General features: G+C 50.9%; 1 protein-coding gene across 1 annotated transcript in view; it reads right to left on the bottom strand.

The window, feature by feature from the left end:
* The window catches only part of SLC29A3 (solute carrier family 29 member 3), an 82,102-nt gene continuing 54,570 nt past the window's right edge, over positions 1 to 27,532 (bottom strand). The window contains exon 7 of the mRNA XM_022590814.2: positions 1 to 23,787. Coding sequence (XP_022446522.2) covers positions 23,136 to 23,787 — 652 coding nt within the window. The 3' untranslated portion in view covers positions 1 to 23,135. The remainder of the gene's footprint in view (positions 23,788 to 27,532) is intronic.

Genomic DNA, 27,532 nt, shown 5'->3' with positions numbered 1-27,532 from the left:
TTTGGGGCTGGGGGCAGGGGTGGGAGAGAGAGACACCTATCATAGAACACTTCTCTTCTTTTGAATTTTGAACCATATGAATGGTTCAAATATAAAAATAAATATAAAGGGGAGGCTCCAGGCAGAAGGAAAGTGGTCCCAGATGGAAGCTTGGCTATTCGGGAAGGAAAGAAGGGCAACAGAAAGGGAAATATGGATAAATACAAATGAATCTTGGTTGTATGAAACAATACAACGAATGTTGAAAATACGAGAGAAAATTAAAATACACAATAGCACATGAGTCAGGAAGGGGGTAAATGGAGTTAGAATGTTCTAAGGCCCTTGCATTGTCTGGGACATGGGTGAAAATGTGATGTGTGGTAAATGTTAATAAATCAAGGATGCCTGCTCTATCTCTAGGCTAACCCTAGAAGAATCGTAAATGGATGGATATAACCAGTCAGTAGGGGGGAAAACTGAATAATAAGGTTGCATGTGTGTGTGTGTGTGATTTTAAGAAATATTAGTTGTTTATAAATAGAGTCACACTTCACATATTGTTCTATAACTTGATTTTTTTGCTCTTAAAAATATATCCTGGAGCTCTTTCCGCATGGGTACACAGAGGGGCTGCCTCTCTTATTAATCTGCCAGCATGCATTCCATAGAAGGGTGGTGACAGAGCTTCAAACGGGGTTGGGCCCTTCCAAAGTGGGCCCTGTGTGCCACCCACAGAACCCGCCCTGGCTGCAGACTGTGGGGCAGAGAGAAGGCAACGCCCCTGGGCACGTCCACAGCCTGGACTGGGGGGACAATAAGCAAGAGCTCCCGTCCCCAAGGTCTGAGCCCCAACCCTGGCCCCATTAGTCACACACCAGAAAACCCAATGTCCTGTAAAGAGGGAGGCAGCTGGCCCCGCCTCCCACCTCTGGGCCGTATTGCAGTCAAACTACCCCAGAAGAGAGCTTGTTCCCATCTTCATGTCACCTGACATGAAGAATTAAGGGGAAGCATCAGGGTGGCATTCAAAGCCCCCAAGCCTCTCACCCTAAGAAATCAGGCCCAGCATACCTTTGGGCGTCATCCCAACCTCTCTTCCGGACATAGCCTCTATCTCAGCTGGCAAAATACACAGAGGTGGGTACAAGGATGTTTAGTGCAGCACCCTTTATAACGGGGGGAAGGGGAGCATTGGGGGGAGTTACGTCTCCTCAGCAGGAGACTGGTTAAACAGACCATGCTTTGACTCATCTGTTCTATGGGCCACTCACTCCGCTCTTCAGACCTCCCCATCCCCTGGCCTAGGCTCACCCTGTCCTCTCTCCTGCCATTGCCCACTGCCCTCCCTGCTCTCTGCTGAAGCCCATTTTCCAAGCCCCACCATCTCCCAGAAGCCTTCCCTGCCCACCTCCTGGACCGCCAGGAAGTCCTCTGATCCTCAGGACCCTCACTTCTGGACAACTCCCGTATGGAACCTTCAGTGATCGTTTTGTCTTATGTCTGTCTGTCTTGTTTCCAATAAAATCATAAGCGCCCAGAGAGCAGAGACCAAGGTGTATCTGGAGGAGTTCCAAACAGAGATCCGAAGATCCAGGATTCAGCCCTGACTCTGCCGTGTTCTGCCTGAATGGCCTTGAACAAGGTATTTCTCCCCCAAGCCTCTGTCTCCTCATCTAACCATGAGGAGTGAGTTCAAGGTCCTCCCAGGGTTCCTCCTGCTCTGAGAATCTAAAGTCATTTCGTGCTTTTCTGTACCTTCCTAAGAAGTAATAAAAACGAAAATTTTACATCTTAAGGGGGTTACATCCACCATCTCACTTAATCCTCACAACGACTCTATGAGAATGGCACTATTATTGTCTCCATTTCACTGATGAGAAAACTGAGGCAAAGGAAGGCTGTATCAGTGAAGTTAAACTGGGCCATGGTATAGTACAAACAAATTCTGAAATCTCAGTGGCAATAAAAAGTTACTTCTTGCTCACATACCGTGTAAGGCTGGTGGGATGGCTTTCCTCTGAGGGTGACTTGGGGACTCAGGGCGCTTCCATCTTAGAGCTATACTCTAACACAATATCCCTGTGGGGTATTGCAACACAAACACATACCCCTGTGGCCAAACACAGGCCACCATGACAGGGCAAGACAGGGATGGAGGAGGTCCACAGGCTCTTAACCACCTTTCCTAGAGTGACGCGCACATCACTCCTGATTCCATTTCTCCAGCGGGAACTAGTTAGTCACATGGCTCCAACCTAACTACAGGGACGCTGGAACGTGTAGTGGATGAGCACCAAGGATCTGCAGCACTGAAGCTAAGGAACTTGACCGAAGCCACACAGGAGGTGCTAGAGTCAAGGACGTGAAGCCAGCTAGCAAGACTTCAGAGCTTTCTGCTTAATTGCCATTCTACATCGCCTCCGAGGAGGTACCAGGTCCACAAGGGCCGGGTTAAGAGGCTGATGGTGACAGGTAAGGTGTGGTACGATGGACTGGCATTGCGAGCTGAGAAAGACAAAGAGGAAATAGCAGCCAGGCAGAAGTAACAGCAGGCAGCCACCGTCCATGGAACAATCCTTAGTAGTTCCCATCTGCTGAGCACCTGCAAGGGGCCAGGCATTTTATAAAATGTTCCACCTGATCCTCTCAGTATCTTGGCAATAAAACCCACTTCCACTCTACAGATGAGGAAAGTGAGGCTCAAGGAGGTTGAGCAAACTGCCCAAGGTCCAGCAGAAGGGAAGCATCTGGATGACCGCAAGTCTCTCTGAAGGTTTTCACCCAGGGCCCTGCAGAGGGCTTGTAAGTGAGGACTGAGTTGAGGCATGAGCTCCCAGTCTGGGCCCTGCCAATCCTTCGCTGCCAAAGCCAGGACAGAAGTAGCCTGGAGGGGGGTAAAGGGAGCTGTTGCCCAGGGCGTAGTGAAAACTCTGGGGACAGACCAGCCCCCAGGGACAGACCAGTTCCCTAGGGCCCGGCGCTCCAAGGGAATCCAGATCTGCGGTACGGGCGCCACCTAGAGGCCGAGTTTGGTGCAGCACCTCTCACTCTACGGGACCCCGCTCGCAGTCCTGAAATGGAGGGAACACAGGCTCTCTTTTTAGAGAGACCGGAGCCAAAAGCGCGGAAGCTTGGTGCTTGTCCTTCACCATCTGCTCCACACACGCCCCATCCCCCAGCATTCCTGTCCCAGGCATCCTAGGTCTCTCCCTAGACTTGTTTTTATCAAAAATATTAATTGAGGGCTTCCCTGGTGGCACAGAGGTTAGGAATCCGCCTGCCAATGCAGGGGGCACGGGTTCGAGCCCTGGTCTGGGAAGATCCCACATGCTGTCGGGCAACTAAACCTGTGCGCCACAACTACTGAGCCTGTGCTCTAGAGCCCACGAGTCACAACTACTGAAGCCTGCGCGCCTAGAGCCCGTGCTCTGCAACAAGAGAAGTCACCGTAATGAGAAGCCCACGCGAGGCAACAAAGAGTAGGCCCCCGCTCCCCGCAACTAGAGAAAGACCACCCCACGTGCAACAACGAAGACCCAATGCAGCCAAAATTAAATAAATAAATTCATTAAAAAAAAATATATATATATATATATTAATTGATGGGCCAGGCACCGTTATGGGCTCGTTTTGGGACTGAGAGCCCAGATTCTTGGGTTCAGTATCTACTCAGTCACTAGCTGGCTGTGTGACCCTGGGTAAGTCACTGCCGCTCTTTGGGCCTCAGCTACCTCCCTTGTAAAATGCAGATTACAACCAGAGGTAACATAGCGGGGCCTGGAGTTCGAATCCCAGCTCTGCACTTCCTTGCTGTGTGACCCTTTGGGCAAGTTAATTAACTTCCATGTGTCCAGTTAAGTCATCTGTAAAATGGGTGGATGATGCCTATTCAAAGAGTTTTATTATCAAGATTAAGTTATTACTTATATATGTAATATAGTATATCCAGTACTGGGTTGAGTCTTTCTCCCTTTCCTAAACTACCTCAAGTTTTAAAGCTAGGGTTCGGGGTCCAGGGCTTTCCTACCCTTATCTCTAAGAAGGGTGGAGATCAGCCCCTGGATGTCCACACTCCAAATGTTGACCCTGCCTACAAGCACAGACCAGGGAGTTCCCAGAAGCCCTGGTTCCTGGAGCTGAGTTCCTGACCAAAGTCCAGCCAGTACATGGGGAGGGTCCCCCATCTCCTCCTAAGGCCACCTCTGGCTTCACAATGGGATTTACCTCTTGGTGATTCATTGCTGTCCTGGTGAATGGATGGTGAATGGATTCATTGCTGTCCTGGTGAATGGCATCCATCCCCTGAAGTTGCACAGTGTGTAGCCTTCAGGGCTTCGTGGCAGCCCTGAAGCTGAAACTGTCAGTAATTAAAAACAAGTGCACTTGGATGTCAATTATGTCTCAATTAAAAAAAGAAAAAGAGGGAAAAAACTTATCTAATGAAGACAACCAGAAAATTAAAAAAAAAAAAACAAGTGCACTGGGATACAGGCCGTACCAGGCGCAGTGGGAGGAAGAAGCCATAGCAGGCAGAATCCCTGCAGCTTTAGAAAATCTTGGAAAGACCTGTAACTCCACCTAAGACAGAGGCCCAACTCTTCCTGAGGCCAATGCTTGGCACACTCTTCCTGAAAGAGCCAAACTGGCGTGGAATTAACCCCAGCTGTTAACGCTTACAGACCCAGTGTTGATCTCCCTGAGCCTCAGTTTCTTCATCTGTAACATGTGGGTATAATCCTTGGCCTGCTTACCTTCTCTGGTTGTGTGATAAAGATCTTGAGTCCTCTAGAAACTATCCAGTCCTGTTCAGATGTGTTATTCACATCCCCACCTCACCAAATTCATTCACTTATTCATTACTAAGCACACAGCTAGGCAAAGGGCTGGGGATACAATGGTGAGTGCAACAGGCATCCTCCTTTGACTATACACCTTAGGGAACAGAGGAGAAAAGATGTGATCCATACCTGCCCAGGGGCACCGCAGCCTCCCTCTCCTTCCCCTGCCTCCACCTCCTTCTGGGAAGAGAAGTAACCACCAGCACTTATTTAGCATTTACTAGGTGCCCAGCACTCTGCCCAGTGCCTCACAGACACATATCATGTCTTTTCATCCTTTTTAGCAAACTCTGAAAGATTGGCACCATCATCCCCATTGTAAGGATGGGAAAATTGAGGCTCAGAAAATTTTCCCTTTAGGCGGCAAAAGCTGGATTCAAATCCAGATCTGTTTGGCTCTCCAGCGAGAGTTATTCCTTGAATTATGCTGGGAAATGATCATCATTCCTGAGTGCCTCTGATGTGTCAGGGAACAGGTACTTTATTTACTTCATTTTCCTTACTCCCCACACCAATGCCAGTTAGGTCCACTCATCCAATTTTACAGATGAGGAAACTGAGACTCCAAGAGAATAAAGGAAGCCCTGTGCTTCCCGTGCCATCCTGGCTGATGCCTTGGGAGTCAGACAGATTACAGTAATCGGCTAATGCCTGAGTGGGGCTCTGAAGATGCAAAGCCCCTTAGTGAAAGCACTAAGGATGATAATTAAGTCGGAAGGTGGAATTAGCTGCACAGCGGGAGCGGGCTGCAGCCATGAGGAGAGGATTAGTGCCTTGCTGCCCGATTAAGCCGAAGGCAGGTTGAGAGGGAAAGAAACTGAGAGAGTTTTACGGTGTTGCTCACGTCAGAGAGAGTATGTGACTGTGGGCCTCCCAGGCAGCGATCACACCGCAGTGTTGAAGGGATGAAGCCGCATCCACAGAAAACAAGGTGGGTCCCCAGCGTCCTTTGCCTTTCTCCCGTCCGTCCGTCCATCCATCCATCCATCCATCCGACAAATACTAAGAGTCTGCTAGCTCTCAGGCACTACGGATACAGCCAAGAACAAGAGAGAAAGCTCTCATGAAGCCCCCAGCCTGGTGGAGGGACACAAACATTTAACAATAATCACATAGCAAGAAATTGTTGCTCATCTTTTTAAGTGTAATAATGGCATTGTGGTTATATTTCATAAAAGAGCCCTAATCATTCAGAGATACCTACCAAAATATTTATAGATGAAATGATATGATGCCTCAAATTAATACAGGGAGGGGGAGAGAGTGCAGGTAGAGGTAAAAAAAAGACCGGCACCGAGTTGGCAATTGTTGAAGCCGGGTGATGGGTTCATGAGGGCTATGTACTATTCTCCTTTCATTCGTAATTGTTCACAATTTTCCATTTTAAAAAAAGTCTAGGGCTTCCCTGGTGGCGCAGTGGTTAAGAATCCGCCTGCCAACACAAGGGACACAGTTTCGAACCCTGGTCCAGGAAGATCCCACATGCCGCAGAGCAACTAAGCCTGTGCGCCACAACTACTGAGCCTGTGCTCTAGAACCCACGAGCCACAACTACTGAGCCCGTGTGCCACAACTACTGAAGCCTGTGCACCTAGAGCCTGTGCTCTGCAACAAAAGAAGCCACAACAATGAGAAGCCCACGCACTGCAATGAAGAGTATCTCTTGCTCACCGCACCTAGAGAAAGCCTGCACACAGCAACGAAGACCCAACGCAGCCAAAAATAAAATAAATAAAATTGTTTTTAAAGTCTAAAAATAGGCAGATAAATAATTATAATTCATGATAACTGCCACAAAGGAAAGACAAATATGTGGTGAGAAATTATTACAGAGGGACCTGATTTCAACTGGAGAGCCGGGTGTCTGTTTTTGGCAGGGTGAGGCATTGAGACATCCTCAAGCTAGTGATTGCCCAAGTAAGACTTTCTGTCTCTTCCACCCTGAAGGGAGGGCTGGCAGTGTCCTGGGGAGAGCTCTACCTTTTGGGCATCACCGGCAGCCTTCTGGCAGACCAGGGCCCTGGAGAACACAAGACCAGCCCCCAGGTCCCTCCTCGCTGTGATGGAGGGAACAGGAGGCCCCAGGTGCAGACTGCACCCGTCACTGCTCATGCCTGTGTCATATGTGTGCATTGCTATCTCCTGTGAGCGTCATTAGAACAACCTCGAGGGAGGGGAAGTGGGCTCCCCACTTTACAGATGAGAAAAACAAGGCTAAAAAAGGGAGTTAAAAAAAGACTCACCCGAAGTCAGCAGCAGAGCCAAAGACTCTGTGCTCTCACCAGCATCCCCCCATCTACCCCACACCTGTTAACACAGCCATCGTTCCTGGGTCACAGCTAGAGCGAGTGGAGAGAAATTGTTAAGAAGAAAGACAGCTGGGACCTCAGGTGCTGTGGGCCTAGAGAAGGCAAGGCCATTCCTTTTGAGGCGTACAAGCCTAGAGGGCTAGGGCAGGTGACATGGGAGTGAGAGCTGTAGTTTCCTGGAAATGTGCAGAACCAAGCGGCCTAGGGCCTCTAACACCAGAGGATGCAGAGTTCAAGGGTCTGCACACACCCTTCCCCACCGCCCCCACAAGTAGGACCCTCAGCTGCAGAGCTGGCCAGATGTCAGTATCTGTGACAGAAAAGCCTCCAGCTCTGAGTTAAGGGCACATGCTTGGGCACAGCAGTGGGCTGGAGGGCATAGGGACCAGCCTTGGACCCAGGGGACCTCAGCACTGGAGTGAGGGAGCCTCTCCAGCTGTGCCCTCCGTGAGGCCAGTGCACGCATCATCTCAGCGTCCCACAGTGGGCACTCTGGCTGTGCCCAAAGGTCAGAGACTGTAGCAGGTCTAGTGACAAAATTGAACTCCTGACTGCCCTGAGAAAGCAGCAGTGACAGGTGAACATAACGTGGGCTGGCCCTCTACCCTTGTGGGCAAGGAGCTCACCGTTGGGACTCAAGCAGAATTGGGTTCAAATCCTTGGGTTCAAAGCCACTTAAATCCTCCGACCCCAATTTCCTCGTGGAGGGGTGGGGTGGGGAATGAGACAATGAAAGCAAAGCATTTAGCAGAACTTTCAGCCTCCATCCAGTGGGTGCCAGCCACCATCCTCCGCCTCACTGGGCAGTGACACCTCCTCCTGTTCTCACCTGTGCTGGTGTTCCTCTAGAAGCAGACCCGAGACAAGGGTTCAAGTGCAGGTAGTTTATCGGAGATGATCCTAGGAAGCCCCAGTTGAAGAGTGAGAAAATGAGACAAGCAAAGGAAGGAGACAAAAAAAAAAAGGTGTGTTATTGAGCAGGTTACCATTGTAGACACGGGAGCTCCAGGCCACAGGGAACTCTGGGAAACAATGTGGTAGAACAGTGGTTCTCAAACTTGAGCGTGCATCAGACTCTCTAGGAGGGCTTGTTAAAACACCAACTGCTGGGCCCCACCATCCAGAGTTTCTGATTCAGTAGGTGTAGGGTGCGATCCGAGAGTGTGCATTTCTAACAAGTTAAGCGCTGCAGGGCCACACCCTAAGAACCACTGGTATAAGATTTCTTAGCGTGATCCTACTTGACTGCCGACGGTTACCAGTTCTGGGTCCATCAGTGTTTGAAGGCTGCTTCCAACCAAGGGCGTTAACTCTGTAGCACTTCAGCTTGCTCACTGGGCAGGCCAAGCTTGCTGTCACAGCCAGAAAAGCCCTACTAAACCCCATTGCCAGGGCCCAGCCAAGGGAGGGCCTGTGGCTGGGATGCAGGGTAGTCAGGGAAAGGGCAGAGAAGACTGCAAGGTAGTTTGACGTCTGAATAAAGGACTTCAGTGGGAGCTAAGGGCCAAGGATGCCTTTGTGTAGGGCCCTAGCAACACATTCACATGGTCAGGTGTTTTTGTAAAATTAGCCAGTGTTTTGTTGTGATTTGTTTACATTCTAAACAAGTTTCTTTTCTACCTGATTTTATATTTGCAATTTGTTATTCTTTTTCCTGAAGAGGGCTCCCCAATTGTCTAAGCTTCAGGACCCAGAAAGCCTGGATTGGCCCCTGCAGGTAGGCCTATAGCAGCTTCTGTTGCTGAATTGAAATGGGTGTCCACTGCTTGACTCGGTAAGAACACAGACCACCTGCGTTCAGGACCACCCGGTTCAAATTCCAGCTTTGCTACTCTCTAGCTGAGTTACTTTGGGCAAGGTGCCTCATCTCTCTAAACCTCCGGTTAATCATTTACAAAATGAGGCCAGTAATTGTACTTTCCCTGCAAGATCAAATGAGATAATCCCTGTAAAGAGCCAGGCCCACAGTACGTGATCCATCAATATGAATATCTTTTTATTATTATTAGTTCCCATGGTTTATTCTTGCTTCTTATCATTTGTCTTGATTAATCTCTTTCCTTCAAGTCCAGGTAGGAGGGAAGGAACTGGGGACTGGAAAAGCAGACTCCTCTGGGATCTGCAGGTCACCTACCTCTCCGGCTTCCACACTTGCTCGCCCAGCCTTACAGGCCTCGCACCCTCGCCTGGGCGCCCCCACCGTTGCCGGGCAACTGCCGCCTGCCTCGCGCGCGGGGATTGGCTGCGCGGACCGGCTCCCGGTGTGCCCCGTGGCTCCCGGAAGTCGCGCTTGGGCCTGTGCTTCAAGGGCTGGCATGGGATCGGTTCCCAGCCGAGGTGAGAGCGGCTGGCCGTGGCTGGCCTGTCATCGCTACTTGTCGCTAGGCGAGACGGCCTCGCGGGGCTGAGGATCCGCCGCATCCCGCCTGGCAGGTAACAGCAGTGTGAGTCTCCGGCCAGTCCGAGCCTCAGAAAATGGGTCTGGGTCCTGGAGGCCGCTTGGAGCACCCACGGGGCGGCTTGGGCCCCTGTCCAGCCATGCCACCCCAGCTCTGGGCCCTGAAGCCCGGAGGCCCAAACACTCCTGGACTTGTCCCACCAATTTAGCCAACCTGGTTCAGCTCTGTGACCTTGGGTAGAATGGCTATCAGAAGCTTTGTCTTCCTGGTGCTAGTATCAATAGTGATTAATAATGTGACATTGTTAATAACTGCTTGCTTTCTACCCTTGATAAGCGTACTATTATAGAACCATTCTGATCCTGAGAGATAGCTATATTACTATGCCTATTTTAGAGAGATGAGGAAATTGAGGCTCAGAGAGAGATTTAATTTGCCTTAAGTCACACAGCTCCAAGAGGCCAGTTTTCCAACCCAGAGTGCTGCTCCAGAGGTCAAGGTTTTAACTTAAAGGCTTCTTGTGAGGATGGATGTCACATCTTAGCCAAGTGCCAGACACCTACTAAGTGCTCAAGCAAGGTTAGTGGTCCAGTCATCACAGTCATGGTAACAAGTAATAACAGTCATATCGGCATGAAAGGGTGACTTTGGCCAGAGCTTTGTCAGAGACATATTGCTTTGTCCACTTAGGACAGGGACAGTCTGTGAGATGTAGCTGCCCCACTCCAGAGTTTCAGGTCCTTAAAAATGCTGAAGCTGCTGTGTCTTTTACTTTCTACTTAACACTTCTCTCCACTTCTATTTTTATCTCATTCCTCTCCTCCCTACCAGTCACTGCTAGCTACAGGGATGAAGCCCTTTGTCTCCGAAAATGGCCAGGTCTGTGCCCTGAGTTTAAAAGGGACAATCAGTAACTTCAGAAGCTCTCACTTTTATTGGCTAAAGTGGAAGCAGTGAAAACACCAGCCAGGAAAGGCGTCCATGCGAGCCTGAACTTAGAAGGGGGCCTTACCTAGCCTGTGACCTTCAAGCAGAACACAGTCTATGGTTTTCAGGGAAGATAGATGTCTGCGTCCTTCCTAAATGTTAGAGACGCTTACCCATCCTGGGTTCTGGGGACTCCTGCCTGGGTCTCAGTTTCCCTGCCTTTAAAGTAATAAAATTGAATGATGTTTGCCATATCCAAATACTACCTGTATCTTTTACATTTGATATTCGTTAACTCAGCTGCTTTACTTAAATTTACTTTAAAAAGCAAACTGTATATCGTTACTTCACTGGAAAACCAATAATCACCTGTCATAAATAGAAGGTACGAAGCTCTAAGTAGAAATACAAATAAAAACAAACCATTGTTCTCAATTCTAGCAGGCAAGACCTTGAACTGAGGCCTGATCTCATTTTGTTAAAAAGGAAGAAGAGGGCTTCCCTGGTGGCGCAGTGGTTGAGAGTCCGCCTGCCGATGCAGGGGACGCGGGTTCGTGCCCCGGTCCGGGAAGATCCCACATGCCGCGGAGCGGCTGGGCCCGTGAGCCATGGCCGCTGAGCCTGCGCGTCCGGAGCCTGTGCTCCGCAACGGGAGAGGCCACAACAGTGAGAGGCCCGCGTACCGCCAAAAAAAAAAAAAGCAAGTTTTAGTGAGGTGTTGAAGATACTCACAAATTAAACTGAAAGTTCCTCCTATGGATAATTAGGATTGAAAGAACTGGAAAGGGAAGAACTTCCCCATGCTGAGATTCTGTGTTGTTTAATGCTCCGCTGGATGGCACCTAAATTCACCCAGCACAGTGCCAAGAGTTCACTCTCAACGCTTGGAAAACCAGTGGAGTCCTTGGAGTTGTCTAATAGCCAACATTTGGGCTGATTCTCTCAGGGTCTGTGGGGCAGGTGGGGAGCGGGAGATAGCCCCTAGTGGGTCAGCTGCAAGCCTTGTCTCCCCTTGCCCTTCCTCCTCTACATATAGCCATCTCAGGCACAGGTGAGATAAACAGCCGTTCAGCAGAAGTTGATGTGCACCAAAGGCTGTCTAACTACTGACTGCATCTTCCCAGGACCACAGAGGGCAAGGGGGAAAGAGCAACTCTTCCTGTCTTACTTTCTGGGCGGGGGAGACAACTCACAGAGGCAAGCAACCCTACTTCCGCATCAGAGTCTCTGCATTGCCAAAGGGTATCTGAATAGGAAAGGGGACACTGGGAAAGGGTTTTATGTGGAGCAAAACGTGGATAATGACACCAGCAACAGCAAGCCAAGGAAGAGGTAGGGGAACCTGATGGGGCCTCAACTCATGGCGTGCAGTTGTCGGCTGCTACCTCTCAGCAACCAACTTTCGCCCCTTCTGTCACCTGAGGACCTGCACCCTTCCAGGATGGAGATGGAGGAGGACCAGGCAGGACCCCTCTTCCTATAGTTGCTCCTTGTACAAAATTCTAGGCTTCTTGGGCCTCCCCCACCCCCCAGGATGGAGCCCATGGCTTTTTTTAGAATCGTCTAGTCCCCATGGTTTAGGGGTTACCATAGTGGCAGCGGCATGGAGCTCTATCTTCATACCCTGAAGAGGTACAGACACCCACTGTCTAGACACTGCTTAGGAGACAAAAAGGAGGCCAGCCATCGACGAGGGGACTCATGTTCCTGCCCACGGTCTGTCCTGTGTGTCTCTAGGGGGTGAGAAATGGTTTGAGGAAGAGAAGAAAGGGAGCCCCTGGAATCTCGACGAATTTCTACTAGTCCTGGCTACATTTCTAATAAGGCACGGCTTTGAATATTTAGAAAGACAGAGGAGAGGAAATAGGATAGACTCAATGAGGAAAATAAGAGGATGACCTGGCTCAAAGGAAGTGGAATTCAAACTTCTAGTAATAAAAAGGAACATCTGTGGGCCCGGGGCAAGACTACCAATGGAGGCCCATATACCATGTGACTCAATATGTTAGTTATAAATCAGGTAGCAAACTTAAATACAATATATTCTCCCTCCTACCTTGACACATACACCGTTATAACAACCCAGAAGGTTTGAATCTGGAATTCTCTGACTCTGGAATGTGATGGCTCTGTCCCACACCTGGAGAAGTCTCCTATGCACAATGTGGCTACCCCAACCCATATGTCCCAACTCAGCACCACTTGCACACAGCCATCCCTTGAATCTAGAAGTTCCTCGAGCAGTCTGCCCTTGGGGGGATGGACCTAGGAAAGAGCCTGCCCAGGTCCTGGTTGCAGTTTGAGCCCATTTAGGCAAGGGATCCTGGGTACCCAGAGGATGGTCCAGAAGGGGGAAGAGGTGTGACCTCCAGGCTGTCGTGTCCCCTTAGATCTGCAGATTCCTTGCCCCATGGAATGGGGTTACAAATGGACCTACAGGTAGTTTAATAATAACAACAAGAGCTAATATCTTGTATACCTTTGCAGTTTACAGGGTGCTCTGCCCCGATCAGGATTTTGAGATATGCAAGATTAATATCCCCATTTTGCAGGTAAGCACAGTAAGGCTCAGGGAGGTTAGTGACTTGCCCAAAGTCCTCTGATTGTGAGCTCTGCACACTGGCTCTCTATTTCAAGAGTTGAGCTGGTTAGTCCTTACCCGTCAGGGCAGAGCCCAAAGGTCTGGAGCAGCAAAAAGCAAGGAAAGGGGAATTTCCTGACATCCTCACAATAGGCTATGGATCAGCCATTAAATACCAGCTGGTGTGGCACTAACAGGCTGGCACATTTTGGCATATGACCCTTCCCACCCCTTCTCACAGAACTGTGTGAGCAGAAGGCGAGCCAGAGACAACTACTTTTGAAAGACAACTTTGATAAAGCAAGGCCAGACTTCTGCGTTCTTAGATCACAAAATGTTATTAGAAAATGCAGTCAATTCAGTTTCTGTTTCAAAAAGGGCTGCTGTCTGGTAATGGCTCATTTCCCTTTTTGAGTCTCAGCAAAGACTCAGCAAAATGAAAAACAGTTAATACCACCTCAGCAGCTAATGGGTGCCCGAGAACAGGTAGGAGGCGTGACCGCACCCCTAGCAGGAGGCGGCCCTGCACCCCTGACTTGCAACTCCAAGCAGTGGGCTGGGGCTGACTCAGCCCTCAGGCCCTACCCTTTCTCGCTCCCTCCTCCCTCCTGAATACTGATGGTGAAGGGAGCAGGTGGGAAAGATGCAACTGAGGAGTAAAGCCACGGGACGCCAACCTTGGGGGCTGGTGGAGAAGATGAGCTTGGCACTTAAACACAGTCTCTGCCCCGATCCGTGATCAGCTTAAGGAACGATGTGCGAGCATCCACAATGCGTTTGCTACTTTAAAGACCTTCCAGTCCTGAGCCCCCGACTGGAACGGGAGCAGACGGAGCCCTTGCTCTCTCTTTGCTCAGGCCAGGTCATCAGCTCCTGACAGCCCCTCATCCGTCTCTGGTGGCCCAGCACCTTTGGTTCTCCAAGTGGGGTTCCTAGACCGGCAGCATCAGCACCGCCTGGGAACTTGTTAAAAAATGCGCATTCTCGTGCCCCACCCCAGACCTGTGAAATCGGAATCCCTGCAGGTGGGGGCAGCAGTCTGCAGTCTCTCAAGTGCTCTGGCGATTCTGATGCGAATTGCTGCTGTCAAAATCTTTAGGAGCTGGAGTCCTGGAGTCAGACAGACCTGGCTTTGAATCGCAGTTCTGCCACTTAGCAGCTATGTCTGAATCTTAGTTTTGGCACCGATAAATTGGGGATAATGCTACTTCCTCATAGTGGGATTGAATGGATTAAGATCACGTGTTAACATGCTCGGCTCGTAGTGCTGGATAAACGGTGGCTCTTCTGTTTCTCTGGAAATCAGATTAGACAGGGTGGCCTCAAGGAGGCCATCATGGAGATGCTCACAGGCCAGGGTGTCAGGCCCATTCAGCTGTGTGGCTTCTGACTCATACCTAAAGCCCCCTCCAGCCTCCTGTGTCCTGTGACTGAAACTGTTGGCAGATCCAGTTTATTTCCCAGCTTCCCTAAATGGAGCCCTCCCACCCCTGAGAGCGTCACAGGCCAACTTCCTCTCTGCAGTGACCTCACTGGCTAGCCGGCGGGACCTGCTGCATTTGCAGGCAGAGGCTCTGTTCCTCAGTTACAGTCTCCACTGTTCTTCATCAGAAGAGGGGTGAGGATCACCCTTGACTTGCCGACTTCACAGGGTGATGGGGAGAAGGAATACTTTTAGCACAGACGAAGAGTTTTATGTGGATTAACTCATTTAATCTTCACAACAACCCCATGAGGGCAGGTACCCTGTTTTATAGATAAGGAAACTGAGAGAGGTTACGAAACCTGCCCAAAATCACCAATAAGAGATAGAGTCATGATTCAAAGTCAGGCAGCCTGGCTCCAGAGTCCTGCCCTTCAGCACTGTGCCCAGTACAGGGACACCATAGGATGGGACAGGTCATTGTAGCCAGGCACCCAGGGGCTCTGAAGCCTTGGAACATGGCCCCTTTGACAATCTGATGGAAGCTATGGCTCCTTGGTCCACGGCAAGCACGCCACCTTCCGAATATGATATCAGGGTTCCGTGAGCGTAGCATTCCATCCAGAGGTCTCCAGTCGAGACCTGGGTAAGAGTCTTAGAAGGAAGTAGGAAGGACTTAGAAGTCCAGGCGCATTAGACGTTCCGCCCTCATTAAACTCCAGAGAGCAGGACTGGGGCCAGAGCAGCAGGGATGGATGCTGTCGGGTGAGACTGCTGGGGAAAAGATCCCATGTCCTTCTTCTGTCCAGAGTAAAGTGTGTGAGAGGTGTGCTGGGAACATGAGGCTGTTTCCAGAATAAGAGCAGGACTGAGGATGCTCAATCTCCTTGGGGCTCCGGGACTCCATCTGGAAGAATCTGCAGGACAGCACAGGCCTGGTGCCAGCCGGTCTAGAGCAACCCAAGTATCGCCCTGCCAAGAGGCAGGGTGTGGACTCGGTGACCGCAGGGCCCCTCCCAGCTCTGGGTGTGTGTTTAAGTCAGGGATAGGAGGTGTGGTGATCCCAGGACGTCACACTTTGCTCTGTGTCTGGGAAGATGGGCCCCCTGGTTCCTTGGTACCCTGGAGCGGATACATGCAAGGCGTCTGACATGTCAGGTCCACACAGTGAGGCTCCTGCCTCTATCACACCTCTGTAAACCTTGCCTTCAGCTTGGTGAGCTCGTGGTTCAAGTGCCCATGAAGACTGTAGCCTTGGTTACTGAAGACCAGTGACTCTGCACCAAATCCCAGAGAGGCACGGACCATTTAAATTGGCAGTGCCCTCAATCTTCTAAGGCAGCGGAGTGGAGAGGAGAGAAGACAGGCTTCAGAGCCTCACAGCCCTGGTCTGAATTCCAATTCAGCCTCTCGCCGACTTAACCCCTCTGAGTCCCAGTTTCCCTCTCTGTGAAATGGGATGCCAGCCCCACCTGGCAGGGTTCTTATACATGGCACAGCCTAGCCATTGTAGGTGCTCAGTAATCAGCACCTCCTTTACTGTGATGCAGGCCGTGCCCTGCCCTGCTACAGAAGCCAGGCTTGCTCAGAGGCTCTCAGCCAGGCCAGTGCCTCACAGAGTCTCCCTTAGAGCCGTGGTCTGTGACATCGCCCAGCAGAGAAACACCTTATCCAACGAGTGCTCTTCCAAGGTTAAAGGCACCAAACCCCGCCTGGGGATAACAAAGCAGAGTGTCATCCCATGGGCCAGAAATGCCTTTCCAGCTGCCTCCACCAAAAAGGTGGGCAGGTGAAACAAGTAGGCGACGAGAAAAGGAAAAGAAAGCATCTGTACTTTCCAGACAGAGCCAGTGGACACAGCTGGAATCTTCCCAGAACTCTGCACTTAAGAGACTTAAATGATGCCCTCTTACTCTCATTCACAAACCTGCCTGCATCCTAGAGCAGACCCCAGACTCCCAGCCCATCCTCATCTCCTCTTTTCTCTTCCTTCCTCCTCCCTTCCTCCCTTCCCTTCCTTTCTCTTCCTTTTCCCTTTTTAAAAACATCACTGGGTGAGCAGCACCATAAAGCCACATTCCTGGGGAAGCTCCTCCAAGCAGACTATTGGCCCCAACTATGGGCAGCACTCGGTGCAGGGGGGGGGCCAGGAGCTGGGATGCGGAGGCCAGCCCAGCATCCAGTGAGGAGGAGAAACGAGGGCAGTGGGTTAGTACTGACAGTGTGGCATCAGGTGAACAGGAAGGTCTGAAGACGCAGCCTTCTGGGAGGAGGTGATTAGCACTGATTATGCACCAGGCTCAACTCTAAATGTTTTATGCGCATTCCTAGTTACCATCCAGTGTATACAACCACCAGAGGCGAGGCCGGGACTACAATCACCACGTAGTCGTTTGAGAGAACAGAGCCAGGTTGAACTTTCCCGTGGTCGTGCAGCTAGGAAGTGGTGCAGGCTCAAACCTAGACAGTCCTGGCTCCAGGGCGCAGACTCTCGGAACCATTTTGGACACAACCAGATGGCCCTTTCTAAAGGGCATCTGGGTACCTGGCCATATGTCCACGAGGAAGGCAGGGTAAGTGTTGGGGTGTCTATTTTTTCCAGCTGAGGCTTAGAAAAAAGTGAAGTGGCTTTTGCCCAGAGATCAGAGCGAGGGGCAGAGCTTGGTCTGGGGTCTTGGATTCCCAGCTTTCTGCCTCGTGCACACTGCCTGCCCCAGGTCAGGCATGACCCAGGCAGGGGCCTGGGCATCAAACAGCAGGCATCAGAATTGGAGGTGCTGGCCCAGACAAATGCTGGGCCTGGGGACCAGACAAAGGGTGGGCACTGAGCACGGGGTACAGGGTGCCCGCCACGGGGGAGGCGTTGGGCATCGCAACAGACTGTCCAGGCAGCAGCAAAGAGTGTGAAGAAAACACATTTGTTGAGGATCTGCTATATGCTAGGTACTCTGACCTACAATACCGGGGCATATTTAATCCTTCCAACAGCCTTGAGAGACTTTTCATTTTAGATGTGAGAAGGTGTCAGCGAGACTGGGCCAAAGTGACCCAGCTAGGAGGCGGCAGAACCAGAATCCCAGCCTCTGCCGGGCATCAGAAGCTATGACTGACTCCCCCATCCCAAGCTGCAGACCCCGATCTCCCTTTAACTTGCAGTCAAGGGCAGGAACTGTTCTCAGTGGGGTGCACAGGGTCAGCTGACTGGACTCTTGTGGGGCACAGAGCACGGCCGTCATCATTGCTCTCCTTTGGAGTCAAGCCCACAGCAGCCTGACGTTGAGGTTGTCCTCTCAGGCTGATGCTGCCTTTCTAACTCCCGCATGGCCAGCTCCTGGGCGGGAGCAGAGGGTCTGCGCTGTGCCCTCGAGTCACCTTGTTACAAATGCTGTGAGCTGATGCAGCTCTGCCTGGCCATGAGGTTTGCCTGGGGTAGCTCATTGGCACCGCGGGTAGTCACAACTCCTGGACTTATCACCCACTTTGCAGATGGGGAAACTGGCTCAGGGTGGCTTCGTAACTCACACAGCCAGTGCCTGGCGGGTCCATCCGCAGCAGTCACGCTGGGGTGACCTCAGCACCAGGGGCTGGCGTGGGGGAGATGGGGACATGGGACCAGGAGGGCAGGGGCTGGGGACTGAAATGGACTGGACAGAGCAGGCCTGGAAGCAGCCCAAGATGCCGTGCCTGACAAGGAGTGGTCAGAGTGGTGAGCCTGACGTGGCCCAGGGTCTGCATCCATGGGGGCCCAGTCCAGTACGGGGTCTGGCCAGCTGCAGTAGTCAGATCAACTAGGCCAGGGTTCTGGGCACTGTATCTACTCAGAAGAACACTCCAGCAATCCGTGAGTGAGTAAAAGAGGTGACAGAACCAAGGAGAAGGTGAAGGTTCAATATGGGAATATGAGGGCAGGGTGGGTGAGGACCTCTGAGTTCAGGAAGACCTAGGTTTCTTGTCTAGGGCACTTAGTAGCTGAGTGATCTTGGGTAAGTTACTTAACCTCTCTGAGCCTCACTGTGTTCATCTACAGATGGGGGAATAATGCAGATAAAGCATCTGGCACAGGGAGCATTGGGCCAGGAGTCTGAGCAGCTGATGGAAAGGTTGCCCAGTACCCTGGGTCTGTGGCCAGGTGGCTAGTCCCTGCCTCCGCCGGCTAGTGGGGCTGAAATTCCTTGTGGGATCCTGCCTGGGTCAAAGCTGGATTGGAAACTGGGCTGACCCCAGCCAACGGGTGGAGAGCAGCAGTGACTGAGACCGCAGGCGTAACCGGCACTGACAAAGCTGCCACCAAGGAAGTGATGCTGGTAAAGTAGAAACTAGATACTTTCATTCAGAAAGCACACAGGGTTAAGATGAGCTTGGGCTTAATAGGCACACGAAAAGATGCTCAACGTCGCTAATGATCAGAGAAATGCAAATCACAACTACAATGAGGTACCACTCACACCAGTCAGAATGGCCATCGTTAAAAAGTCGACAAGTCACAAATGCTGGAGAGGGCGTGGAGAAAAAGGAACCCTCCTACACTGTTGGTGGGAATGTAAGTTGGTGCAGCCACTGTGGGAAACAATATGGAGGTTCCGCAGAAAACTAAAAACAGAACTACCGTATGATCCAGCAATCCCACTCCTGGGCATATATCCAGACAAAACTATAATCCAAAAAGATACGTGCACCACTATGTTCATAGCAGCACTATTCACAATAGCTAAGACACGGAAACAACCTAAACGTCCGTTGACAGATGAATGGATAAAGAAGATGTGGTACTGGACTTCCCTGGTGGCGCAGTGGTTAAGAATCCGCCTGCCAGTGCTAGGGGACACGGGTTTGAGCCCTGGTCCGGGAAGATCCCACATGCCGCGGAGCAACTAAGCCTGTGCGCCACAACTACTGAGCCTGCGCTCTAGAGCCCATGCGCCACAACTACTGAAGCCCACACGCCTAGAGCCCGTACTGCACAACAAGAGAGGCCACTGCAATGAGAAGCCCGTGCACCGCAACGAAGAGTAGCCCCCGCTCACCGCCAACTAGAGAAAGACTGCATGCAGCAACGAAGACCCAACTCAGCCAAAAATAAATAAATTTATAAAAAAGGAAAAAAGAGGATGTTGTACATATATACAATGGAATACTACTCAGCCATAAAACAGCACAAAATAATGCCATTTGTAGCAACATGGGTACAACTAGAGATTATCATACTAAGTGAAGTAAGTCAGAAAGAGAAAGACAAATACCATACGATATCACTTCTATGTGGAATCTAAAGTATGACACAAATGAACCTATCTATGGGCTTCCCTGGTGGCGCAGTGGTTGAGGGTCCGCCTTCCGATGCAGGGGACACGGGTTCGTGCCCCGGTCTGGGAGGATCCCACGTGCCGTGGAGCGGCTGGGCCCGTGAGCCATGGCCGCTGGGCCTGCGCATCCGGAGCCTGTGGTCCGCAACGGGAGAGGCCGAATGGTGAGAGGCCCACGTACCGCAAAAAACAAAGACAAACAAACAAAAAAATGAACCTATCTATGAAACAGAAACAGAACCATGGACCTTGAGAATAGACTGGTGGTTGCCAAGGGGAAGCAGTTGGGGGAGGGATGGAGTGGGAGGTTGGGGTGAGCAGATGTAAGCTTTTATATCTAGAATGGATAAACAACAAGGTCCTACTGTCTAGCACAGAGAACTATATTCAATATTCTATGATAAACCATAATAGAAAAGAATATAAAAAAGAATATATATATGTATAACTGAATCACTTTGCTATACAGCAGTAATTATCACATTGTAAATCAACTATAATTCAATTAAAAAAAAAGGCTTTAAATTTAACCTCCAGTAGAATAAAATCTTTCAACTGACTTTTGGCTTTCTCTCTTCTATCTGAAGTTCTGTAGTAAAGCATGCCATGGTCTCAGAAGCCAGGACCTGCAGTAACCCCCCTCTCACATCACGTCCAAGCTGATTAGAGGGTCCCGAATGTTCTCAGGAGCACTGGACTGAAGACAGCAGAATGAATGGGCTTTGCTAATAATACCCATACCTGGCTCAAGCCTCCTCATGTCCCCATGCATGTAGGAACCCACTAGTTAAAAAGTCAATTGGCTGCCTCTAGCTTTCTTTGTTGAATGAAAGGAGGAAAATGAAGATGTGTATGGCATGGAAATACACAAGGGCATGCACTAAAAACTGCCACTTGGGATTAAATCAGAGTACTACCAGACAAAGGCAACCTCTCAGGGATTCTCCTCCACCTCTTTCACTGAAAAATCCCCTTCTCTTTAGCAAGTTTTGTTCACGCCCCAAAACACGTGAGCTAGTTCCACAAGCCTCCTGGGGTCACATGAGACTTGAGACCCAGAGCAGACAAGCCCCATGAGCTGCTATTACAATAAATGGGCGACAAGGGTGACTGAACTCCACTGTCTGTCCCTCTACTTGGAGATGTATTTTTATTTACCTTCCTCCCTGAGAAGGAATGATCCTTTGCAAAATGCCCACTAAAGTGAGCAACAAAGAAAAGTGGGCAAAAGCCCGGATAACCCTCCCACCAGCCAAGCAGCCGGCCCCTCTTCCGGCAGCGGCCGCGGCAGCACAGCTGGCACAGCGAGCCCGTCATCTCCTCAGCTCCTCTCAACACTGCATCATCACGCTGGCCGCCCTCTTCCCCATTCACTCCACGCTGATTCCAAATCAACTCATTAACGGGAAAGCTACCCCCCTTCAACAGAGCATGCGAGGCCCCCACCCCTCCTCCTCTGTTAGCTCCAGGGTGGTCCCTGCCCCTGAGCTCAGACTGCTGTTGTACCTTAAAACAGACATGCTCCCCATTGATAAGATACCTGAGGTTGAGATGCGTCACCTCACCTCCCAGACAGATGCCCCAAGTGATCAACAGCATTGAAGTCAGTGGAAAAAAACCAAGGGGGAGATTTCAACTTCCTGCAAGGGGAGGGGAGAATTTATTTTTAAAATAAAAAAAAAATTTTTTTCCAAGTATCAAGTTTCAGAAAACCTTTCAAGGGTGTCCTTTTCAATTCTCTGGCCAAAGAGAGGGAGCGTGTACCAGCCGAGTCGGTGGGGAACATCAACTGCTGACACTGGGTGGGTCACTGGCTGCTTCCGGCTCTGTCAGCTGTCCACAGGACACCTCGGACCCGGTGCGCTTCAGAGTAGGAGCGCTGATTCACGGCTTTCAGGGTTTTGCCACTTCTCGGGGCAAGCTCTGTGCTTCCTGCACAGCTCTTGAGAAAACTCCTGGTCTGATCTAGTTCCTTCCTCTCTCGGATTCCCATGTCAGCCTGCTCCCCCAAGGAACAGCCTTGCGGGAGCCTTCAAGGAACCTGAAAAAATATAGATTACTACTCATGTCAGGCAATCAGAAGTGTGTGCAGGCCTCAGAACCTGAGGGGTTGCCTTTTGAAACAACAGCTACGAAATATACGACTGTGTCCAGAAAAAACCAGGACAAAGCAACACCTAATTCTGTTGACTAAAGCTTCAGAGCTCAGCTGATGTTCATAATAAACCAAACTAGGAAGGTGAAGGGGCTACTGGCCCCCTCTGGACACCCTCTGCCCCTCCAGTCCAGCCTCCATCTTCCGCCTGCTCCTTGGCTGTGACTCAGTCCACAGGGGCACGGAGGAGATGGACGGGAGGAGGGGAGACGCCTCCTGTGGGTCACAGCAGGCTGGACGTGTCCCTCCCTTCAGGCCTGGGGTAGAGCAGCCTTACTATTGGGTTGGCCAACGTCTTACGGAGAAACCCGAAAGCACTTTTTGGCCAGCCCAGTACTTCTGGGATATAATGCATAACCCCTTAGGGTTCCTACACCCACTCTTCAAATATCCTTAACTTACTCAATTTGAGTATGCTGTTTCCTGCCAAGACCCTAAAACAGCCACCAATAAGGCTTTCATTAAATACCCAGGTATTTATTAGGCCCTTGAACCAATGGCCTTGACATGCTGTAAACATGGACACTAAACCCTGCCCTGACCCAGGCCATAGACCACTTTAAGCATCCCTGTTTGAAATCCAGGCCTGACATGCTTGGTCCTGGGTACAGCAGGGAGGCCCTCTGGAGCCCATGTCCAGGGAAGGAAGGGCTCCTGGAAGGCCTGTCTTCCCGGGGTTCCCAGTCTGGTTGGTGGAAAGTGGAGGTCTGCACAGGCTTGGGTCTTAGGCCTGAGGACTGGGCACCCCAGGGGGACCTCCTCCGGGTAGGGAGGGCTAAGGAGTCTCGCATCTTGCCATCAGCTGGAAGGAGCAAGGCTGGGAGAAGGCAAAGGGCCTGTAGACGGTCTTGGCACTCACCCTGTAACAACTCAAGAGCCGAACACTGGCAACACCTTCTCCAAGAGGGAATAACAACAGGCAGAAAGTACCCATCGGCCAGGAGCTTTCTGTGTAACTTGTAACTGTGTCTTATTCAGGTGTCTTTGGTCCTCAAAACATCTCAGGACATCTGTCAAAGTATCTGGAATGTCTACCCGGTCCCGGCGACAGCACTGGTCCCAGCTCCCTGGCAGCAACGAGGCCCGGGTGTGATCTGTGCTCTGCAGAGCCCAACTCCAGCCCTTCCTGCTCGCCGCCTGGGCCCTCCTGGCACTTCCTGCCCATCTTGCTGAGGCTCCCAGGCATCGCACAGCACTGAGGTCTAGCCACCGTCCCTCCTAGATGAGGTGCACGAGCAGGGCAGAGCACGCTGAGCCAAGCACCAGGCCCAAGCACATGTAAAAGGACATCACCACCCCAGTGGCCTCGGCCAGCTCCCTGGGCACGATCTTGGGCCCATAGATGAGAGCCAGGGTGCTGAGGTAGCCGTTGCTGAGCCCCAGCAGAGAGGTGAAGAGCACCGGGTACATGTCAGACTGGAAGACCACCGTGTGCAGGTGGACACGGGGCTGGTAGTTGCAGAACACAAAGAGGGGGACGAGACAGGTCCGGAGGAGCACAAGCCCGGGGAGCACCTTGCTCCTGGGCCCTGGCACCTGGATCCAGGCTGTGATCTGCCGGCCGCACAGGTCAGCAAAGTTGTACAGGAGGAAGGTGGTGAGGGGGACAAAGAACTTGGTGCTCCACGGCGAGCCCGAGCCCTTGCTGAGGGACTCGATGTTGCTGAGGATGGCGGGGAAGACGAGGCTGGTGATGAAGAGGAGGTAGATGATGCAGAAGCCCAGGCCGGCAGTCTTCTTCAAGATGGGGCGGAGGGGTGGTGTCTGGGAGTTGCTGGATCCAGGGGCCACCAAAGGGGGATTGGGGAAGTCCTGGGGCAGCTGCTCTTCACCAGAAAACACAGCTGGCCAGACAGGCCTCATATAGTACCTGCAGGAGAGAGGCTAGTGGTAAGAGGGGCTGGAAAGCAGGGTCACTCGGGATTTTCAGAGACAAGGCCGGGGACGGTCTTTAGGTCCAGCATGTAAAGCCTAAGCCCCAGGATGCCCTCAGATGACACGTGTGCTGCGGGGTGGCCAGAGGGAGACCTGCACAATCCCCAGCCTTCCTGTCCGGAGCTGCCTGTAAGGCTGGACTCCAGTCTATCGTTCCGTGGTGCCGGCCGTGCCATGAGCAGGGAGAGAGGAAACCAGCACTGAACACTGCATGGTGAGCCTGGGATCCAGTCTTCACTCACTTATTTTTGTTTGGTTTTGGGGGTGGGGAGAGGTGGAGCTAAAGTAGCATTTATTCTTCAAATGTAAAAGTAATTTAAAATCTTAAATTATAAAAGTAACACATGCTTGATGCAATAAACCCAAATAATACATAAGAGGAATGATACAGTAGAACAAGAACTCTCACCTCCCACCTCTGGTCTCACTCCTTAGAGATACAGATCATTAAAAGTCTGGTGTATATTGTTCCATGCACATGCAAACACCACACACACAGAGCTATGTTTCTTAAGCAAAAGTGGGATCAAACTATACACACTGTAAAACTTTTTGCAACAGTATAACTAACGTAATATAAATACATTATATAACTGTCTACATGCATAACTATTATACATAAATGTATACACACAATTGCCTAAAGAAGAGTATCTTGTGGCCATCCCTTCACACAGGGACAGACGGCTCTGTCTCTGTTGCTGCAGAGTATTTCACTGTATGGATAGACAATTTAACTGCTCCCCTAATGCTGGACATTTAGGTTAGCTCTAGTTTTTCTCTACTACAAATAATGGTGCAATGAATGTCCCTATACATAAATCCTTGCACATATATACTAGTATTTCAGTAGAGCAAATTTCTAGAAGAAGAACTGCTGGATCACAAGGTTTGTATCTTTAAAATTTTGATAGATATTGATAAACTGCTCTCCAGATAGGGAGAACCAATTTATCTCTGCTTTGTACCACCTACCTACCCTAACTAAAGTAACCTAACCCTTCAATCTCCATGAGAGCACCTGTTTCTCTAAAAAGAACTGACCACAATTTATAATCATTGTGTTGGTTTACTGGTTTATCATCTGTCTCCTTCAGTAGAAGACAGCTCTCTGGGGCAAAGACACATTTGGCTGTTCCCAGCTAAATCTCTGGGCACACAATAACCCTTCAAAACATAATTGTTGAAAGAACTGATAAGCCTATAAAAGTATCTTTTCCTGCATATACTCAACACTGAATATGATCAATTTTTTCAATTTCTGCTACTCTGACCAGAGTAGAAAAGGCTTGGGTCTCTTTGCATTGCGGTGTGACCTTTCCTGAGTCACTCAACCTCTCTGGGCCTTGGGTGCCTAAAAACCAGGAGACACGGGCTGATTGTATTAATATATCTCAAACAGAAGAACTGGTGTGGTGCCGGGGAGAACAGCAGGTTGGTGATAGCGGGGTTCTGGTTTCAGCACTACTTCTGCCTCCCCACCGTGACCTTAGGCCAGGTACTCCCCTCTCGGGGCCTCAGTGTCCTCCTCTGTAAAATGGAGAGGCTCTGTAGCTGTAGTTTCTGAGATCCCTGCCAGCCTTCCCATCCTAAGAGCCTACATACTGTCCATAAGCGAGTCACTGGGAGGAATCCTCCCCAGAATCACTTTTCCATGTAATGCTGAGCTGAGCACTTTGGTCTTAAACCTTGTCTTGTTTCCCAATCACTATTTAGAGAAAGGACTATTCTTACTTCTGCTTCTACTCAGCATCAAGTCCTTGCCTTAGTCTGCTCTGAGGAAGCTGCCCACCAAGTTCTTCTGGTCAAAGCTCTTCTTCATAAGTTCGTCCAAATCTAACTGCACCCTACCGCAGTCAGCAGCTCCCACCACTGCGTGAGGCTCAGTTCCTCCTGAGTGGGATGGGGCAGCCTAGCCCAGCCCTCCTGGGTGCAGCACCTATGGGCTCCCTTTTAAGTAAGATTTAGTTTGAGCAGCCCTGGGAGCACAGCTCTAAAGCTCCATCCTCAGGTGGGTTTCTGTAAACCCAGAAGCCTTGACCCAAGTGTTAATATGCAAAGAAATAGAAACTTCCATGGGCTGGCATAGCCCTGGGTTGTTCTCTTGTCTCACATGCTCAGCTGGAAAGGATTTTGGCTTGCTTAAGTGAGACTGAAAACTAGGGTGACCACCTGTCCTGGTTTGCCCGAGACTATCCTGGTTTTAGCACTGAAAGCTCCCAGTCCTGGGAACCCCTGGGACTTCAGTCCCAGGCAAACAAGGAAGGTTGGCCACCCCGGTGTAAACAGCCCACGCGAGGCTCCCTGAAACAGGACACAGGGAAACAGCAGGAGTAGTGGGAACCTCCTGCCTTCTGTTCATTGACTCAAAATAATTTAGTCAGCAGCAACAAGGTGTCAGGCAGTACATGAGGGGCTGGGGGACAGCGAGCCAGTCAGACCCCAGGAATCACAGGGGCATCATCGTGGAGCACAGCTGGGTAACTTTTGATGACAGCCCTGAAGGGGCAGGGAGCGGGTGGGCAGACTCAGGTCTGTAGCCCCCTGGCGTACATGGTATCATCACTCAGTCCCCCTTTATCCTCCTGAGGCCACGGAGGGCAGCTGAAGTTCCAACGATCCTCTAACTGGGGACAGCGACCTGCCCCGGCAGATTCAGGATTCTGGCGAAGGCAGGGGGCTCTGGGGACTAACGAGGCGACTCTCACAGGGACAGGAGGAGTCAGTGGTGAGGAAGGACCTCGCCGTCACAAGCCAGGGGTGCAGCAGGATGCAGTGGTAATGGTGCAGCCGGGAAACGGCTCCAGGTTCCAATGCCCACCTACGACTCACCAGGTAAGAAACCTGGGCATGTCTGTTAACTCTCCAAAGCCTCAGTTTCCTCATTGGTAAAATGGGAAAATACAGTAAAAACTGCACGAGGCTGTCATATATCCTAAGGGGAAAAAATGGACTGCTTAGCTCAGTGCCCCCCACACCAAATCGGTTCCCGTGGATCCGGCAGAGCCAGGACCTGCGCTCTTGCCCAGCTCTGCGGCTCACACGCTGTGGGACCACAGGCCAAGCACCTGGCCTTCTCTGTCTCCGTCTAGTCACCTGTATAATGGGGAATATAATTCCTGCCATTCCTATATCAAATACGACAATGGTTATGAAAATGCATTGAAAAGAATAAAAAGCAAGAAAAAGTCACGGGTCATTTTTTAAAGAGCAGCAGGAAGCAAAAAAGGAAAAGGAGGAAGGAGAGAGAGAGCGAGAGAGACTAAGGCGAGGAAAGCGGTCCCGCAGGGTCGAGAGGCCCCGAGAGACGGGGGTTAGAATCAGAGGTTTGGAGTTGGGCTCCAATGCTGGTTTTGCTGCCGACGGGCTGTGGGACTCAGGCAAGTAATTCAGCCTCTCTGAGCCTGGTTTTCTCATGTGTGAACGGGCGCAATTACGATAAGTCACAGTGCTGCCCCCATGAGAAGCGGGTGTGTGAGCTTTAAGAAGCCCCGTGAGGCCGGGCTGAGCACAGAGCAGGAGCAGGGGAGGTGCGCAGCCCAAGGAGCTACTCTTCATCATTATCCTTGCTCAGGTCCCACTTCCGCCGCCTGCCCTCTCTGACGGAAAACACGCAGACTCCGGGGGTTGTCTACGCAAAGCCAACTTCTCACGTCCAACGGCCCAGCCAATTTACTGAG

The sequence above is a fragment of the Delphinapterus leucas genome, chromosome 16 (genome assembly GCF_059928025.1).
Source record: "Delphinapterus leucas isolate spDelLeu-1000000601 "Yukka" chromosome 16, BTC_Dleu_Yukka2, whole genome shotgun sequence".
In the NCBI taxonomy this organism is placed as follows: Eukaryota; Metazoa; Chordata; class Mammalia; order Artiodactyla; family Monodontidae; genus Delphinapterus; species Delphinapterus leucas.
Note: the sequence above shows the minus strand (reverse complement) of the source record. Positions and strands in the feature narration are given on the sequence as shown.